Source organism: Protopterus annectens, chromosome 4.part1 (genome assembly GCF_019279795.1).
Source record: "Protopterus annectens isolate FY-2018-M chromosome 4.part1, PAN1.0, whole genome shotgun sequence".
Lineage (NCBI taxonomy): Eukaryota > Metazoa > Chordata > Ceratodontiformes > Protopteridae > Protopterus > Protopterus annectens.
In genome coordinates this window covers 701,458,035-701,478,816 of record NC_056734.1, presented here as the reverse complement: position 1 = coordinate 701,478,816, position 20,782 = coordinate 701,458,035, and the positions used below count along the sequence as shown (strand labels likewise).

At 40.0% G+C, this 20,782-nt stretch overlaps 1 protein-coding gene across 1 annotated transcript in view; it reads left to right on the top strand.

Annotated features, from left to right (window-relative positions):
- Positions 1–20,782, top strand: part of RSRC1 (arginine and serine rich coiled-coil 1) — a 3,250,950-nt gene that overhangs the window by 3,182,494 nt on the left and 47,674 nt on the right. Inside the window, exon 9 of the mRNA XM_044070481.1 lies at positions 1,633–1,779. Coding sequence (XP_043926416.1) covers positions 1,633–1,779 — 147 coding nt within the window. The remainder of the gene's footprint in view (positions 1–1,632; positions 1,780–20,782) is intronic.

Here is a 20,782-nt window from a genome sequence, read left to right as displayed (position 1 = left end):
TATTACCCAGAGGAAAAGTTGAGGACAATAATTAATAAAGAGTTGAAGGACTGTATTTGTGAGGGGAAGAGGGCAAGAGTTAAGTGTGATACATTGATCTTCTCCCTAGAGCAAAGTGGTTTAGGATTGCCAAAGGCTAGATTGTTAAACCTGTTATTTTTGGTGGCAAAGAAAGCTTGCAGCAAGCATTGGAAAACACAACCACCCCCCACAAATGAAAGAGGTTGGTAGTCTGACAAATGCAGTCAGGGATATAGAGTTTGCCACTGCTGTAGGCCATCCAAAACCAAAGTCTGTAGACAAATGGAGGGATTGGTCTCTCCTAAGTTTAGATGGAGGACAGATGTAACTGACTATTTCGTCTAATTTATGGCATGATCTGAAAGTTATACACACATAAAATACATAAAGAAGGATTGTAATAAGTACTGAGTATTAAACCGACTGCATCTGAGTAACACACAAACACATTATTGTTAATAGCAGTATGACTAATGTATTATTAATTACATATCAGTGTGTAATTGAGGTTGTGGTAATCCACATTCTTTATTTTTATCTATTATACAAAAGGTCTTTTTTTAAGAAACAAAATCAGCCTATAGCCATGCCAGCATCAGTGAACTGACCTGTCTGTAGTGTTTCTGTCAGTGAGTAATTGTTTGACGAGCTTGAAAAGTGTATTAAGTGTATTCAGAAAGAAGGAGAAGAGCAATACACTGTTCCCTTCCTCTGTACGTCTTGCTTGTACTTTCTGTTTATTATTACTCACTGCTTTTATGTGGATTTTCACTAGAAGAACTGCAAGTGCATGTAACAAACCTGTTTTAAATGTACTAGAAAAATGCCACTGACTTCAGGACTTTGCCACCAAGTGAGGTGGACTTTCCATGCCAGCAAGAGCACAATTACTATCTGAGAAAGGAAAATAGAATCAGCTAGTTTGCTTTCTTAAGGAGGGTTGGAAGGCTTATCTAACCGCTTAGTATCTCTGCCTGTTTTACTGATAAAGATCCTTTCTTGCAGATATGTTATCTCACTATACTGTTTTCCTTAACTTCAGTCATACAATTATTTTCACACCACACACACACACACACACACATATATATATATATATATATATTTATATTTATATATATATATATATATATATATATATATATATATATATATTCTGAGTAAGTACATGTTCTTGAACTAACTAGCTAAAGCTTTATAAAATGTAACAAAGCTTTTCAGTGTTAACAAGGCACGTCAGAAAATAGTGAGAAAACTGTTCACATTTTGATAGGACATGCTGCTACCTTCTGTACATCTGGTACATTGCAGTATCGTCATATTTGTTTGTGTGTACTGCACATTAACTCATTGAACTTTGCTTTATTGTTATGGGCATGTTTCGTAGCAGGCAAGTTTGCATATCTCAGAAAATTCATGTAAAAAAAAAATGAAAAAAGCTGTCAGAACTTTCATACTTAAGTGATCTATGTGCTCTGGGTAGGAAATTTGAATGATCTAATTACACTCCAATGATACACATAGTTTGTATAGTTTTGTTTGACAGTTGTGCATACTCTGTGAAAAATAGATGGTGAATTTTATTTGTTATGTCTTATTGTGTTACTGCAGTCAGCAGACACCCCAGAAGGAAAACGTGACCGTACCTTGCTAAGCAGTGGAAGTACAGGTGCATTGGCTACTGATATCAAGCAAGAGATCAGCGAATTTCCAGTGTCTGTCAAGTACCTAGATGATGACAGTCTGGCACACCCAAATGTAAGAACACTGTTCTGCTTGTATAATGTTTCCTTCTGCAAAACATAAACTAGAAAATTATGCACTCAAATGTAGTTTATTATTTTTGTTTTGTTATATCAGTGAACTGGTCTACAAGGTCATGACCTGGCTTCAACATGAGATGGAAATACGTAATAATAATAATGCCAATATATATTACTTATGCAGTGCACTTTTACAAACTAGCATTAGGAGTAGCTCTATGTTGTATTACACTGTATTATCTTCACACTTGTCAACACATTTCAGATACCATCCTGACCTCAGACTACTCTGGTTGGACTCAAGCGGTCAGTCATAAACATAATGAAATATTTACAACATTATTACATTTACAGAAAGAAAGTATGTTGAGCAAAGATCAGATTGATTCTGGAACAGAGTTCCATCTTTTAAGACAAAGAAAGGAGAAGATTGTTAATGGGGAATGCTAAGTTATTTGAATGATATGCTGATCTGTAAGTTTCTAGTATGGCATTGTTAGCCAGTTTTAAGTATTGTTCAGAGATGCACATTGATCCACTGCATGTTTAGCAGTTTACAAATAAGCGTTCCAGTTAGAAGTTTCATGATTAGGACATTAGGGAGCCTGAGACAGTTTGCATGCTCTAGTGTGAAATAGTGTTGTTATCTTCTGGTTCCATCTGTCATGGAATCTTGTGGAATGTGTTGTGTTTTGTGGAAATCCCATAGATGAGTCACTTAATATATTTTAGTGTTGGGATTAGGATTCTGTTTGCCAGTGACTCTTCTGCCTCCTTTGTTAAGCTGTTGACCACTCTCTGAGGGAGAGTAAATCATGTGACTTGCTGTTTCATAAATCTGTTACGAGAGCATTATTGCAGGTTCAAGTCAGACCCCTAGGTATTTGTAAAATGCACAGTTTTAATGCTCTTTTGTTCTGCCATTGTGACTTACCAAATCCCTTTTCCTGTGATACGTGTGTGTGTGTGTCTCCAAAACAATATGGGTTCAGTCTTATTTAAGATACTCTGAATCATATCTAAGTCAGGTCATCACATAACTTTGTTGTGATATGAGAAGATTGTTGCTTAAGGGTCCAGATGATAGAGAATAACTTAATTTCTCTAGTACAAACAGTAAGAGAATTAGGGTAAATAATGTTTGTGGGGGGACTAAGTCTTGCTGAAAACCCCTATGTTTATTGAAGCAGCACTGGATAAAAAAATGCACTGACATTTTTTGTTTTGTTTTGTTAGTGGGTAGACAGCTTGTGAACCTGTGTATTACTTCTTGACTTGGACCATATAACGGTAGGTTCTTCAGACTGAGTCAAGTGTCTTTGATAAGTGTGCAAACACTAGTCATTTTACTCCCTTTCACAAACTTTGATTGTATTAGTGAGGAAGGGTTCTGCAGGATTTGCGCTCTGCCCTTTCCTGAACCTTCATTTGAATTGCCACTCTTTTTTCCAGCGTTTGGGCTAGTGAAGAAAGAAATGAGGTAGGCCATTAGGAATCAACTTTGTTTTTGTCCCTCTATGGATAACAGGAAATCATTGGCAATTGTCCAAATTACTTTAGAAATGGTTAGTAGTACTGCATAGCCACTTAAATTATGCTTTATGGCTTCTGTTATGAATTTATGACAAGGCCTTTGACACCATCCCCCACTCATGGATCATTGACAGACCCCCCCCCCTCCACTCAGGGATCATTGACAGACTCCATAACATAGACATTAACCCCCTATGTCTTAAGATGGATTGCCAACTGGCTCAAGTACAGAACCCACACAGTGAAATTAGCGGAGTCCAAGTCCGACTTACAGGCAGTTACAAGCGGAGTCCCTCAGGGATCTGTCCTGGGTCCTCTCCTATTTGGTATCTACTTCTCTGAAGTTCAGGCCAACACCAGGAGACTCTGGTTAACCAAATTCATGGATGATTGAACTGGAAGTTATTATTGATTGTCAAGCTGATGTAGACATCCTATAAAAAAGCCTCACAGACACCGACTGGTGCCAGAAACATGGTCTTGAGCTCAATGCAAAAAAGTGCATCGTCATCCCCTTTGGGAAAATCATGGTACCCATGAACTACCACATCAATGGTAGCCCTCTCAACTCCCAAAGTGTGATAAGAGATCTGGGAACACAGGTAGACAGCAACCTTTCCTTCGACAACCATGTTGCCACAGTAGTCAGGAGGTCCTTCTGTGTGGCACACCTCATTACAAAAGGCTTCTCATCCAGGAAGAAAAAAGTCATAATCCCCCTCTACTCATCCCTCATTAGACCCATTATAGAGTACAATGCCCCATTTGACATGTACCTCACTAAACACCTACAACAACTGGAGAGGCCACAAAACTTCCACGCAAAGAGGATCCTAGGACTCAAACACATGCCCTATATTTATTTTATTTATTTATTTTATTTTACATTTGTTGACCGGGCTAGTCCAGCTGGATCAATGTCCATTTTCAGTGGAGGCCCGGGGAGAAAAGCTCCACAGATTAAAGCATGGTTATAGAAATACATGTAAAATAAACACCTATGATACAGGCAATGAGCAAAAATACAAAGATATTAGTTCAGGTCAGTTAATGCAAATCTAACAAAAAACAAATAATACCAACTATGTAATATCAATTATGTAATTAAAACAAAATAATTTTTTTTTTTTTTTTTTACAACAGTAGTAACAATAGAATCATAAAGTTATTTGTGATTAGAGAGAAAGATTGCAGTGTTGAATATATACATAAGATAGTAGAAAGATGAAAGTAGGTTAGTCAGGATTGGTACAAGAGCAGAGCCAGAAATTGTTCAGATGTGAAAGAAGTTGTTTCTTAAATAAAGGAAAAGTGGCTAGAGAGGAGATATGTAAGGGAAGGTTATTCCATATTCTGCCAACTGAGTTGGAGAAAAGGCAGTTTCCTGCAGAGTTTGTAATTCTGGTAGTATTAACTTGTAGCTTTTTGGGAGGAGCGTAGTTTCAAGTTATTATAGGGAGTCAAGAGGTTGCTAAGAGCTGGTGTTTTTGAGGGTTGATATAAAATTTTATGTGCTATTAAGAGTTGTTGATAGATAATCTTGTTAGGAAGTTCCAGCCAATGTAGTTGTTTTAAGTTTAGGCAGTGGTGAGTTCTATATTGAGATGCAGTGGCAAATCGAGCTATGTTGTGGTAAGATGTAGTCAGTTTCCTAAGGTTACCTTTAGAGAGATTAGTGTAGATAGAGGAAGCATACAGAAGGGTAGAGATAAGATGTGATTGTGCTAAGGTAGTCCGTGCCTCGGTGTAAGGAAGGGTTTGATTCTGTACAGTGAACCAATCTTTTTATTAACTGCTTTTATTGTGTTATTAATGTGATGATCATAGCTAAGATTGTTATCAATAGTAACACCAAGCAGTTTTGTAGTAGAGTTGGGGGAAATGTGGGAATTATCACTTGCAGTGATAGTAAAGTTTAGTTGAGTAGATTTGTGTGTAGGTGAAAAAAGTAATAGTTTGGTTTTCTTGGGGTTGAGGAGAAGACATCTTTTTGAGAACCATTGTTCAACGGTTGAAAAGGTTGCTTGTGTAAGGGACTGGAGTTCTGTTTGAGAGGAAGCTGTACAAATTATGGTGGAATCATCTGCATATTGTATACAGGTAGTGTTTTGGATAGATGATTGGAGATCATTAATAAAGATAGAGAATAAAAGTGGACCTAGTATAGATCCTTGTGGTACTCCTAAAGAGATAGGTAGTAGAGTAGATAGAGAATTTTTCCAGAGTACTGCTTGTTGTCGATTTTCAAGATAGGATGAAAACCAGGTTAAGGAAGAGTAATCCAAGGCAAGGGATTTAAGTATGTGTAGAAGAAGTGTATGGTTTACCATATCGAAGGCTTTTGACAGGTCTAGGAAAAGAGAAGAGGTTAGTTTGTTGTTGTTACGGTTACAGTTGATAGTGTTGGTGAAAGAAAGTAGTGCAGTGGTAGTACTATGTGAAGGCCTGAATCCATGTTGAGTGTCAACTAGTAGGTTGTTAAGGAGGAGATGGTTAAGTAGTTGTTTGTGGATACATTTTTCCATAATTTTAGCTAGAGGAGATAATAGTGCGATAGGTTGAAAGTTAGAAAGGTCAGTAGATTTACCTCCTTTGTGTAAGGGTATGATGTATGATATTTTCCAGATTGCTGGGAAAGTACATTCTTTTATGGATCTGTTTATTAGGATAGAGACAGGGTAGGCAATAGCTTTAGCTGCTACTTGCAGGAATTCAGCAGGAAGCTTATCTGCTGAGGGGGTAGTGGGTTTAAGTTTGTGTAAAAGAGATTGTATATAGGAGGTGGGTATGGGTTGTAGTTGAAGGGGAGGAAGAGAGTCATTGAAGCTACTTAAGAGCAGTTGAGAAGTATCAGGAGATAGGTGGTTAGCTAGACTTTGTATGGAAGTAGTAAAGAAAGTATTGAAGTTATTGGCTATTAAAGTGGGATCTTCGGGGTCTGAGTCCTGTGGGTTGGGTGTAACTAATTTGCCTGGGGTAATTAGATTGTTAATAGTAGACCAGAATTTTTTTGGTTCTTTTTTGGTGGATTGCTGCAGTTCAAAGTAAAAATTCTTTTTATCTGATAGGATGGCTTTTTTGGTACTGTTTCTGAGCTCTCTAAAGGTTTGATGATCTGTTGGGTTTCTAGAGGAACAAGACAGCAGAAGAAGGCTGAGGACAATCAGTGAGGAGGAAGACTCTGTAGGGAGGTCTAAAGGTAGAGGAAGGTGGGCAATAATAGGAGGCTAAAAGGAAGAAATCCAGGAGGAAACTGGAGATGACAGTTATAAGGATGTCTTTGGACAGTAAGAGGTAATATATAGGTGAACCCAATAAAGGCTGGGAACAGAGTTAATGGGGGCAAGGATGCAGAGGTGGGTTAGATAAGACAGCGTAGAAAGTTAGTGAATCTGAAAGTTAAAGTACGAGGACGCCGCCTAGTGGTCAGCAAGTATATAGCAGGGGAGAGGTAACCTGCTAGGGTAGAAGGTCTAGGCGAGAAGATGGATAGAGTATAAAGGGTAAAGTGGGTAATATACAGAAAGAAGGGAGTACTGGGGGGTCTGGCTGCAGGATAGGCTACCTGAGAATCTACTAAAGTGTTAACATTGATATATGAGTTACAGTATCAATACGTACATTCAAAGCCTTTCCCAAGGAAAGGTAACACTTGTAGTTGTAGGGTAAGTGTCCTAGTTTGCACTAATGTTCAAAAGGACCTGGCTGGTGTTATTCAGGTGTTTGGTGTAGAACCAAGCTGGAACACAGTGCTGGTAGGATATAAAGAGAGAGAAAAGAAGTAAGTCACAGTGTAAGTACTTTAGGGAGTAGGTATATGTATAATGCAGTCACAGATGCTTATGCAAATACAGTAATCAGTAAGTTACAACACAGTCTAGCATTCTTCACTCTATAAATATCAAAAAGTATTAAGAATCAGGGCAGTAATAACAATACAGTCTAGCAGTCATCACTCTATAAATATCAAAAATCATTAAAAGTTAGGGCAGTTATAACTTTGTAAGCAATGACACGTTACAAGCTAAGAGAGCATGGCCAGGGTATTATTAGTATTAGCGGCACAGGTGGAACATTTTCAAGTAGAAGCGAATTAACCTATAGAGGGTGTAGTGAGAGCAACTAGGTACATCCACTACAAGCCATAAGTACAATGCATTAAAAGCGTCAGCGTTTGGGACAAAAACGGAGACAGTGTGCAAGTTAATTGCATTAGTTAACAGTTTAAACGCTAGACATGCCCAAAACCATAGGATTACTTTCTAGTAGCATCCAGGATACAGCTATTACATGTCACGTGTACAGCGCTCAGCTAGAGGCAGCGTTTGGATCCAAACCATCCACACATACAGACAGAGATAAAAACTCCAGCTATACTCCATCTCATATCGCCTACTTAGAGACAATCTCTGCTTGACCTCCAAAGCCATGTCTGACCCAGTGTTGCTAGACATGCTTTATCTGAAAAAGTCTCAGTCCTTCCGCACCACATGCTCCAAAGACCTCAACCTCATCACCACAATAAACATAACCTGCTGGAGGGACAGGTTCCTAACCCAAAGACTTCCTATACTCTGGAATAAACTCCCCATTCATGTCACGCAAAGCACTTCACTAGCCCTGTTCAAGAAAAATCTTGATGAGTGGATGGGTAACAGGAAATTCACCCCGGGGATCACTTCAACAGCCTTGCTTGATAGTGGCACAAGGAACAAACATCCGGCAACAGGACATCTGGGAATATTCTTGGGCTAGGCTTGTGTTGGCTCCAGGGCCATTAGCCTAGTACTCACCTATGAACCTATAATAAGCAAACTATTGAATCCCTGGCTGTTCATAACTTGGGATTGTTTTCAGTGCTGTCGTTACGCTAGACAAAGAAACCTGAGTGAATTAAAAGTTAGTTATGATATAATATATTCATTTGATTTTCAATATTTAAGGAACTCTGCTACTTTGCAAAGTAATTTTCAAACTTCCCAGATTTTTCTTTTGGTTACAAATAAGCTTTTGTGTAGAAGGGTTAACTTTTGGTTCTGCTTTTTTACTGCCAGCTAAGTTCATTCTTTCTTGCTTTTCAGAAGTCTTTACTATTTCCAAAAGGGACAGGTTAACTTGTTTCTTAAAGGACTTCTTGCTTATTTAGTTGATCTTTTAAATTGATTTCAGTTACAGCTGTAATACTTGTAGTTGGCTGTCGAGTTGCTATGTTTGTAGAGAGTCTATATTAAATCAGCGAATGCTGATTTATTGACCCCATGTAAGTGAAAGCTTACAATCCCGAACACTTAAAACAGCGATTTTTTTCCAAGGGAAAGAAATTGCTGTTCCAAAAAAGAAAAGGAAAAAAAAACTTTAAAACATTGCATAAAGTGGGGGGCTGTGCCCCCCCCCCCCACACACACACACACCACTACTTAAATATACCAATTCTGAGATTGTACAACAGTGGCGAAAATGGCAAAATAATGAAGGTGGCTAAGCAATTTCTTTCCTAGGGAAAGAATTTGCTTATATGCCATTTCGGTATTTTGCCATTTTGTGCTTTCAAGTTCGATCAAGACGCTTTCGAAAGAATGCGTCTTCGATCATATAATAGGGAACCTTTGTCGATGTGCCATACTGTCTTGTGATCTGTGAAGGCTTTTTTGCAGTATGTGTCTGAAGGAGAGTATAACAGTAATTGTTTTACCTTACAATGTACACAAAATCAATAAAGGAATGTCAGTCCCGTAGATTTGGGGAAGGAGTAGCATGATACATTGTCACTATTAAAGCTGAGGGCAGATGAAATGTGTGATAAGCATTTGAGATGCACAAGTACCTGGAGAGCAGAGAGCAGCAGCTGGATTGCCTTCATGATAAGGCTAGGAGGAGGAATGCAAGTGTCAGTGGCTTGCTGAAGAAAAAAGAGGGCTGAGATTGTCTGGACTTTGTAAAAACCAAAATGGCATTCTGGATTTACTAAACAGACACATTTGGTTTGAAAGTGCAGATAGATTGCCCATAATGATATTAGAGAGGAAATTGGGTAAAGTAAGAATTATTTTGGTCCAGTTTGCTTCAAGGTAGGATAAGGAATAGGAAAGCATTCTATTGTGTGTATTGACCATGGTTTTGCAAGATGCACTCCTCAACAAAGGCTACAGATGTCCTTCAAGGATGCATCTGCAGTCATAACATATGGGTTGTCCTGCCTCAGGCAGCCCTTCGGTCGGCTGGATTCCAAAGTCTGGGTCTGGCCTCGGCTGATGTCGCACTTTCCCCGACATCACAACTTCTGGGGTATAAAGGCATCAGCCGGCGCCATTTTCCTCAGTCTTTCTTGCCGCGCGGTGCCCGAAGCAGAAGCTGTTCGCAAGTGCCGGTCGGTCAGATCCAGAGATTTCAGCTACCGAAGACTTCGAAAAAAGCTAAGTACCCCGTTGGGGACTCTTTCTTGCCTCAGCCGATGTCAGACAAAGTAAATAATTGTTTAACTTGTGGGAAACAAATACCTCATAAAGATTTCCATTCTTACTGCCTTCCTTGCTTAGGCCCAGACCACGACGTATCAGCTTGTTTAGCCTGTGCCTCCTTCAACCGACGGACTCTTAGACGTCGGTTGGAGTTTGCAGAGGAATTTTTTGGTACCGCTTTTGCTTATAAAATGCCGTCGGAGACCCGACCGCATATGGCCAAAAAACGCAAGGAAAAGGACCGACACTCGCGGCCCACGGTTTCGGCTGAAACCACGGCTAGGCCTACCGCGAGTGTCTCGGTTTCGGCTGAAACTGAGTCCTTGGTGTTATAGCTACTACCGAAACCATACCTCCGACCACTGAGGCCAGAGAGGCCCCGGCCGAGTCGGCCTCAGAATTCCCTACCGAAGCTAGTGCTCAAGAATTGTCCGACACCATTCCTTTGGACATTTCTACTCCTGCACGTGGGGCAGCTAGGCCTCCAGCTTCTATGTCTATCAAGGCCTTCTCCAGGGCAAAAGCTGCCAAGCTTTCAAAAACTTTGCCTGCCAAATCACCTTCCCAGAGGCCTTCCTCCAGTTCTCAGATCCTCAGTCTTGCTGAGGACCTCATTTCCTTAATTAGGGGTTCCCAACCTCACCCAGACAGGGCCTCCCAACCTCCTCCAGACAAAAGGCCCAGGACTGATCCCTCTGAACCTCTTTCCTCAGATTACTCCTCAGATGGATCTGATTTGTCAGACCATCAGGAAGGGGCCTTCTCTCCTTATGAGGATTCAGATGCAGAAGATTCTATTCCTTCCGCCTCCCCACCAGAAGAATTTTCCTTTGGGGAGACTTTACACTCCATGAGGGAGCACTTTCAATGGCAGGGTCAGGATTTCTCTGATTCTAGAAAAAGATTAAGGACCTTTTTACATTTGCCCCAGCATAGGCCCTTAGCCATACCTCCTGTTCTGACCGTAATTGATGATGTGTACAATGATGTCAGTACTGCACCTGATTCTCTTCCCCCGGCCCCTGCCAAACCTGACAGATATTACAGGGTCCCGGATTCTCATTTCCACCTGTATAAAGCCCATGCTGCAGACCCAGAAACTATTTCTCAGGGCCCTAAAGGGGTTGCAGCTGCTACTGCCAAGAATCCCCTTCCCTCTGAAAGAGAGTCTAGAGCACTAGAGAGATGGGGAAAAAAGGTATATACATCTGCTACTCTTTCTGCCAGGGCATTAAACTGTCAATTCCATATGATACAGTACCAAGAATTTTTGTTAGATCAGCTGAATAAGAAGCTTTCTCCTGAACCTTTAGACCGTAAATCCCTTCAGGATTTGGTACACAACTCTCAGCAGGTCAGTAATCATTTTTAAAATGTGGCTATGATGCACTGGAGGCTTCATTTAGATCAGCTATGACTGGGGCTGTAATTCGTAGGCATGCCTGGCTGAAGGAGCAATCTTTGCCAGACCATGTCAAGGCTAAACTCCTCGATGCTCCAGTGGAGAAACAAAGTTTATTTGGCTCCCCTGCACAGGAGATTCTAAAGAAGGTGGAAGAAAAAGCAAAATCTGTGCAAACAGTAAAGGAATTACTGCAGGTCCAACCTCCGAGGTTCAGCAGAAACTGGCCTACAAAGAATTGGTCCTTTCCAGACACCTCCAGAGCACAGAGGGGCAGGAACAGACGCCCTAGAGGCGGAGGTCAATCCAGAGGTGCCTACAGGGGCCGTCAGTGGCAGCCTGCCAACCAGAGGGGTAGTGCCACAGCTACAACTGCAACCACTACCACAGGACAGACCCAATGACTTGACTCTGATTCCGCCTACCAGGGATCAACTGGAAGCTCTCTTGGGCGGAAAGCTGGCTCTATTCTCCAGAAACTGGCATTGCATTACAAAGGATACATGGACATTGCAAACAATAGACAAAGGATACAGGTTTTACTTCCACACTTTGCCAAAAAGGGGCAGAATGCCAAACCTTCCAACAAACCAGAAGGCAGAGGCTTTAAGACAAATCAGCAAACTTCTTCAAATGAAAGCTATAGAAAGAGTACCATCTACAGAACAAGGCCAAGGATTTTACTCCAGATTATTCCTGGTACCAAGAAAAGAAAACCAATGGAGGCCTATTCTCGACCTGTCCACGCTCAACACTTACCTCATTGTGCCAAAATTCAAAATGCTGACCCTACAGCAACTTCTTCCCATGCTGGGCAAGGAGTCTTGGCTGGTGACTCTAGATCTCAAGGAGGCATACCTGCACGTCCCTATCCGACCAGATTGCAGAAGACACCTCCGATTTCTTGCAGGATCAGAGCATTATAAATTCTCAGCATTGCCCTTTGGCTTATCTACTGCGCCCAGAGTATTCACGAAATGCCTGGCATCAGTAATTGCACATTGCAGACTTCAGGGAATTCAAATTTATCCTTACCTGGACGACTGCCTAATACAAGCGGACAACAAGAAAAAGTTATTAAAGGACCTGGACTATGTCATATTCCTGCTACAGGCCTTGGGATACACAGTCAACATCCAAAAGTCAAGACTAGTGCCATCCCAAAGGATAACCTTTTTGGGTGCGGATCTGGACACAGTCACTCAGATGGCTTTTCTCACAGAAGAAAAACAAAAACAACTTCCAGATTATTTCATGATTTTAACAAGACAAACTCAGCTTACTGCAAGGAAAGTCCTGCAGGCCCTGGGTTACATGGCATCCTCCATAATCTTACTTCCTCATGCCAGACTGCATATGAGAAAATTGCAATGGTACCTAAGGAATGTATGGTCTCAACACAGTCACAGTCTAGAAACCATGATACCAATTATTCCATGCCTTCAACAGGAATTCCTATGGTGGACTCAGGCATGCCAGTCCAACAGAGGGTTGCCTTTCAACAAACCAAACAGAAGGCAGACCATCACCACGGACGCCTCAGACCAAGGATGGGGAGCACACATGGAGGGCAAATGCATCCAAGGCCTATGGCCTCAAGTACAGCTAAGCATGCACATAAACCAAAAGGAAATGCTGGCAGTGAGGCATGCAATTGAGGCATTCAAACCTTTCCTCCAGCAAGGACATCTGTTAATAAGGACAGACAACACCACGGTCATGTGGTACATAAACAAACAAGGAGGCACACATTCCTACCCTCTATGCCAGATGGCAATGAATCTGTGGAACCTATGCCTGACTCTCAATATCCAGCTACAGGCCAAATTCGTACCAGGAAAAGAAAATTCACTAGCAGACAGTTTAAGCAGAACTACCACGGATGCACACGAATGGATGCTGCATCCAGACATCTTCAAACTCATAACAAAGAAATGGGGAATGCCAGACATAGATCTGTTCGCCTCCCCACTCAACCACCAACTGAAAAAATTCTGCTCAAGGACATACCACCCACAAGCCTGGAGGGTGGACTCTCTCTCTTTCAGCTGGAATACACTAACAGTATATGACTTTCCACCTCTCCCATTGATGTACAAGGTTCTACTGAAGATCAGGGAGGAACAGCCAAAGGTGATACTAGTAGCTCCGGACTGGCCAAGGCAACACTGGTATCCGCTACTCAGAAGCATGTCTCAGGCGAACTCATGGCCTCTTCCCCTGTGGCCTCTTCTTCTAACGCAGAACAATTTCAAGACCCTGCATCCAAACTTGACAACATTGAAACTAACTGCCTGGAAAATTCCTTAAAACCAAACCAAACTGTTTTATCTCAGAGAGTGAAGGACATCATCCTGGAGGCTCGCAGACCTTCCACAAGGAAGACATACTCAGCTAAATGGAAACGATTCCTCATTTGGAGCACATCAAAGGGCACAGATGCTTCAGTGGCAAACCTAGCACACATCCTAGAGTATTTAGCAGAATTGTTCCACAATGGCCTGTCTTATTCCTCCATTAAGATTCATGCTTCAGCGATTTCAGCAGAATACAACATGGATCCACCTATCTTCTCTCACCCTCTGCTCAGACAATTTTTGAGAGGGATCAAAAATGTTAAACCTCCAAGGAGACCCCCTCTACCTGCATGGGATCTCAATTTCGTGCTGGAGAAATTAACACTACCTCCTTTTGAACCAGCAGCATCAGCAGACCTACAGTTTCTATCTTGGAAAACTGCTTTTCTTCTGGCAATCACTTCAGCAAGAAGAGTATCCGAGTTACAGGCATTAATGGCAGTGCAGCCTTTTCTTATTTTCCACCAGGATAGAGTGTCACTGAGAACCAATCCTGCTTTCATGCCAAAGGTGGTATCCAGGGTATCCTTGAACCAAGCTATTCATTTGCCTACTTTCTTCCCTAACCCACAGAACAAAGGAGAGAAACTGTTGCACACCTTGGATATACACAGACAGCTACGCTACTATCTGGACAGAACTAAAACCAACAGAAAAACTGACCAACTTTTTGTAGCATATGCAACTGGGGTGCAAGGAAGAGCAATTTCCAAACAGACAATTTCTAAATGGATAGGAAATTGCATTCGTTTTTGCTACTCCTTTCATGGAAAGACAGCTCCTGAAAATATCAGGCCTCATTCCACAAGGGCCACAGCCACCACTACAGCTTTCCTACGAGAGCTGGCTACCAAGGACATTTTAGAAGCTGCTACTTGGAGCTCCATGCATACATTTGCCAAGCATTACAATCTACCTTTATACTCCAGATCCCGAGCAGGGTTTGCAACTGCAGTTCTGCAGGGGATTTTATCTACACCATCCTTCTCTTAGTACCTCCTCCCCCAGTTTGGCTATGGTATTCTACCCATATGTTATGACTGCAGATGCATCCTTGAAGGACATAGTACAGTTTTGTACCTACCATAAATGTAGATGTCCGATAGGTATGCATCTGCAGTCAGGATTACCCACCCTCCTTCCCCTCTGTGGTTTTCCTAGGGTGCTTACCCCTCTTTCAGCTAACTGGGGGAATCTATTATGGTGTATTTGTTTGTTGGTATATGTATTTATATGTATATAATTTGCTACTGTTTGGAACTTTCCAGCATTATCCAAATTTAGCCTTCCTAGAGGGCACCTGGCATCTGGGGCAAGAAACACTGAGGAAAATGGCGTCGGCTGATGCCTTTATACCCCAGAAGTTGTGACGTCGGGGAAAGTGCGATATCAGCCGAGGCCAGACCCAGACTTTGGAATCCGGCCGACCGAAGGGCTGCCTGAGGCAGGACAACCCATATGTTATGACTGCAGATGCATACCTATCGGACATCTACATTTATGGTAGGTACAAAACTGTACTTTCTCATGCACTATTAAGAAACACGTATGGCAAAATTAAGGTATAAGTTGATTTTCCTGGGGTTTTGAAAGTGCTTTTTTTCCATGTGGCAAGCAGATACTTACTAGTATAATTCTGCAGTGTCTCACTGGCAAGAAATGTCATCATTCCATGAAATACAGGTGAAGGAGATTGAGCGGATACGTTTTTTGCAACTGGCTGACACTGAGAACTCCTTGAAAGTTGATGATGATTTGAAAGCACATGAAGGTCACAATTAGAAAGCTTGATTGATTGTGTCCAAAACCACTAACCAAACCTAGGTCACCTGGGCCATAGATAGTAATTTGCCTTGCATATTGAATGAAAAAATGCTTTCAGAATTTGTAAGAATGACTGCTGTGAAGATTTGGGCAATCAAATTCTGGATTGGATACTTTTTGCAGTAACTGAAAGAATAATGATTACAGTGAATGCTTATGTGCATTCTGAAATGTGCACACTGATTGGTCATAGTAATCCACTTTTAAAAAGGAGAATGAAGCTGTTCTCTTTTGAAAAACCTTCATACACATTTGTGTTGTCACTTCTTGTTCTGTCAGTATTGCATGTTAATAATGTTAATTGAACAAGAAGGGAAGACATGAATATAACCTACAGAGGCTTAAAAGAAGGGAACACTTTTTTTCATCTCCTTCCCTGCACTTCACTGATATACTGTGCAGGCTTGAGAATGTACATACCATTTATGTGATCAGTATATCAGTAGCTGGCCCAGGAGGCAGATGAAGACTGACGTGCCATTATATAATGAGATTATAAAAAAGGTGAAATAATTAATTTCTTAAATAATGTCACTGTATTGTGATAGAATAGTTTATTGCTGTATTCAACTGTAGTTGACTCTGTTAATTTGAATTCAATAATATGAGAATGGAAAGTTTGTAAATTAACAAAAATAATTATTGTATTAGTTATCAAAAAGTGAATACATTTACAAAAATGATCATTGTAGACAAGTGATTTTTAGTCTGTGTTCTCGTGTTTTAGTAAATGTGTATTGCATTCTTTGATAGTTTGCTATATAAGCTGCCTGCATATAGTGTTTTGACACTGTTATCAGATGTGATCCCTCTTTCTCTGTTGAATGGTGAGATGCTCAGATAAACAGCAGTTCAGAGTTATATATGTTACAGTCCTTTAGAAAAAAATGCTATTTAGTGTCTTCTTCTTGCAAAAAATCTGGACAAAGTCTGAAATAATAGGAGGACAAAGGCTCTAAATAGGGACAGACTTTTAAAATATTGCTGTTGTAAATTTAGCTGCTAGATTAACAGGATTAGTATTAACACACATTTTCTGAAGGATATGAAGTCTGAAACTCAAATATATGTAATTATTTACTGACTGCAATTATCAGTGATTTGCCAGAAAACCACAAATTTTATGAGTAACAGACCAAAAGTATGAAGCAAAAATGTGGATATTCTGCAAAATTCTGGACAGTTAAGAGGTATGCTGTAGAGTATTCAGCACATTTGTAAAAGTACCTGAGGCAGCTGGCATGTATTAAGTAGTCTACCTTAAGCCTCAAAATGAAGTTAGAGATGGGGCCATATTTTAAAAGACTTACTGTCGGTGTAGGTCACTTACTGTGTTGTAAGGGCTGTATACAGTAGCGTAGCTGGTTCAACCAGTGCCTGGTCCAATACTATGAACCACCCCCCCCCCAGCAAAAAAAAAAAAAAAAAGATGTTCCTTCTACTGCCACACCAACCAGTCTTATTTTAAAGTGAAGTTAACTGTTTGTTACAAATGTAGCAAACAGTTACTATAGCAATAACCCACGCCTGGGTGTGGGTAATGCTAAATTTACCCACGGTTGGCGTGGTTTGGTCACCCGAGGGACCAAACAAAGCCAACCATGGGTAAATTTAGCATTACCACCCAGAAGTGGTTTGCTATTATATCATGACATTATTTAAGAAAAGAAACTATTACTTTTCTTAAATAATGGCAAAGTATAATGCCTGTTTGCTGCCCTTCCGCAGATGTCTGGCATCCGCGGCAGTTCTGATGTACTGCGCGCCTGCGCAGTACATCAGAGCTGTGAAAAGAAAGCAAGATCTCCGTTGCTTTTTAATGTTTTGCTATGTTAAATGAGTTTAACATAGCAAGACAGTTAAAATAAGCAACGGAGATGTCCTGCTTATTTTAACTGTCTCGCTGTTAAACTCATTTAACATAGCTGAACACTAAAAAAAGCGGAGGAGATCTTGCTTTCTCACAGCTTTTCGCTATGTTAAATGGGTTTAACATAGCGAGACAGCTTTAAATAAGCAACGGAGATCTCCGTTATTTTAAAGCTCTCGCTATGTTAAACCCATTTAACATAGCGAGACAGTGTTTAAGTAACGAGTTATACTAATGGAAAAAGTTCGGCGACGGACCTTTTCCATTAGTTTAACTCGATTTACAACGGGCACGCTGGCCAATCAGCGTGCACGTTTTGGGGGGGGTCATGGTATAATGCAGTTTATATCCTGCCAGCACAGAGTACTGCAGTGCTCAAGGTTTAGTTAAAATAAAAATTATTTTTAGACTGTAGCAAAATACTACAGCACTCAAGTTTTAGTTAGAAAAAAATCTTTATAAACTGTAGCAAACTGTTTGTTACAAATGTAGCAGACAGTTGCTGCAGTTACCCTGCCCACATGCAGTGCTTTACTTTAAAAAAAAAATCTTCTTTTTAAACTGTAGCAAACAGTTGGTAAAGTTTATACCCTGCCTGTACGGAGAGCTACAGCTCTTTTAATTTTTTTTTTTTTTTTTAACTTTCAAACTGTAGCAAATTGCTTGCTACAGTTTAGACCACACACAGAGCACTGCTGGGCAGAGGTTTGACCACAAATGTAATACTGACTTTTAAACGCCTGTACTTCATTAAAGAAAGATCGGGATCAGCTGATCATTCCCCCAACACTTTGACCCTCTCATAGGGTTACCACCTGTCCCTGTTTGGGCAGTTGTGTCCTGACAAAAAATATTAAAAAGGGCAAATGTCCTGAGATTGTAGGACATAATTATGTCCCATATTTTATGTAATAGTTGCATAAAATAGTTATTTCTGTATCTAAAATACTTAAATGTTACAAGAAACATAATAAGCAACTAAACTGCTACAAGAATGAGCTTTTATTTAGGAAAAAAAGTTAAGTTCTATCCTTTGTACTGACCGTGGGTATGTGTCGGCCTGTGAAATCTGATGTGTGTTCCGAAAATGTCCCACTTTGGCCATTTGCAAAGGTGGCAACCTTACCCTCTCACTGCTACCTAGCTACACTGCTACATATGTATAAATCTTCTTTATCTTACACCGAGTCATTTACACCAAGACCAAGTCTTTTGGAATCAGGACATGGTTACACCAGAGTAAGGAACTTGTACCAAGTCCAGGACTTTGGAAATGGGCCATAGCTTCTAAGCAGATGCTGTAAATATTTTTTATCTGCAGAATTTAGATTTCAAAGTAAGTGCTGTCAGTATTCTCATGTTAACTGAGGGCAGTAAAAATGATTGGAAGGGATTTTGCTGAAGTTATATAGTATTTTTTAAGCCTCAGAATAAGGGTAATATAAGGGAATATGTAGTATATGGTCTACCCAAAGGGGATTTTATACAGAATTTAATTATTATAAATAATACATGGGTGGAATGTTGTATAAAAATGAATGGATAGTTTTATTATAATAATGTTTTGAGACATTTTGAAGATTGTACTTTCCATTTCATTGCAGTTAACCAGTTGGTAATACCTTCTGAGGTGTATGTAAGTAAGCATGATGACTAAATATCATCACCCTTTTTTTAAGAGGCTTTATAGTACAAATATGAAGTTTCTCTGGGCTACTGTTGTTGGTATGTTGAGAAGATCTCATATTATTAATATTAATCACTTAATGCATGTTTAATGCAACATAATGTTTTAATGCTTAGGTTAATGGTGCTTTAAAAAAGTACTAATTTGAAGTAATATTTATTTATTTATTTATTTTACATTTGTTAACTGTGAGAGTCCGACTGGATACATGTCCATTTTCAGCAGAAGCTCGGGGAGAAAAGCTCCACATATATATAACAAGAGTCAATACACAGTCATGCTTACATTGAAATTTAACAGCATTGGAAGTTTATAAAATGAAATATTTAAACATTTAGTTTTCAAGATGACAAGCCGCGGTGGTGCAGCGGTAGCGTTGTTGCCTCACAGCAAGAGGTTTTCCCATTTGATTCTCAGCTGGAACACCTTCTGTATGGAGTCTGCATGTCCTCCCCGCAGTTGAGTGGCTTTTGAAAGACATGCGTAGAATGGGCGTGCCTTCTTTGAAGGTTGGGCGTCGAGCTGGCACCGTAAAAATCTACTGCCAATCATTAGCGGACCGGACTTCCGCTGTGGCGACCCCTAACCGGGAAAAGTTGAAAGAAGAAGAAGTTTTCAAGATGACAAACAAGAGAAGGTTGGTTAGCTGAGAAGGCAAGTAGTTAGAGATTACATATTAAAGGGGAGTAACATAGCCTTAGAGTGGCTAGGACACAAGACTCCATCCTTATATTTAAGTCGTATCAGTTGTTGAGAAGTGTAGTTAGTCTGGGTAGTGAAAGGCTCAGAAAATTATTCTTCTAGGGTGTTTCCCCTATGTGAATTGTGAATAATGTGAATGATACTCACTTTTAATATTATTTGTAACAGAGCACATAGAGACGATATATTTAGATCTGCTTTGCAAAATGCATCATCTTTAGTTCTGAAGTCTCAGAGGTGGTGTTGTCATAAGTAGTCAGTCTGTCAGCCACTATACAAGTCTGTTAATAGCATTCCTTACTTTTAATTGTCAACAGTGTTGCATGTTGACATCTTATATATCTTACTTGACAGCCAAGTAGCTGTTGTAGCATTTTGTGAAGGTAACAGGTCTTGCGAGCAGTAACATTGTAGCTGGCTGTCCAGACAGTCACTGAATGTTGCTTGTACAGCAGTATTGTCAAGGTGAGTTGACAGTGCTCATGTGCTGGAATTGGAGGAATGTAGTATTAGTGTTATTTGCCAGAGAGAGATTTCTAGACCTTGCATCTAAAAGGTACATTTGAATTTAAAAAAGGATAAACAGCTGTTGCTTTTTAAATAAGTGTTTTACTTAGTGCATTAGTTCTCTGAGATAAGATCTAAGCACTATCCTTATAGCAGGTTTGTTACTCAACTTAAATAGCTAAAACAGTAGATCAAAGATGTATAGATATGATAAACCTACTTTTAGTGAAGAATTTGATAGAGTACATTGAAAAATGTTAGTAAATTTGACAGATTCTGAAATGAGTCCAAAGGTAGAAGTCTTAAATACAGAAAAGGACAAAAGCCACAAAGAATAATAGTAGCTGGAGTCCAAGCATTATCTTTCCATTGGTTATAGCAAGACAGAGAGAAATGGTTCAGCAAAAGGCTTCAATGATAAAGCGCCATCTGCTCCTTAAACATATACATAAAGAAAGTCTTAATTCATTTAGTGTGTACATTTTTGAGGAACTAAAGTACATGATAACACAGTTATGTCTCAGTAAAGTCAACAAATATATATGTGCAGTTGAAGGTAGGTGTGGAAGTCACAGATGAAATGTTTGATTTTTTTCTTCCTACAATTAATTCTAGAAATATGGAACATGCTTCCTGAGAAGGTTAAACATGAGGATAT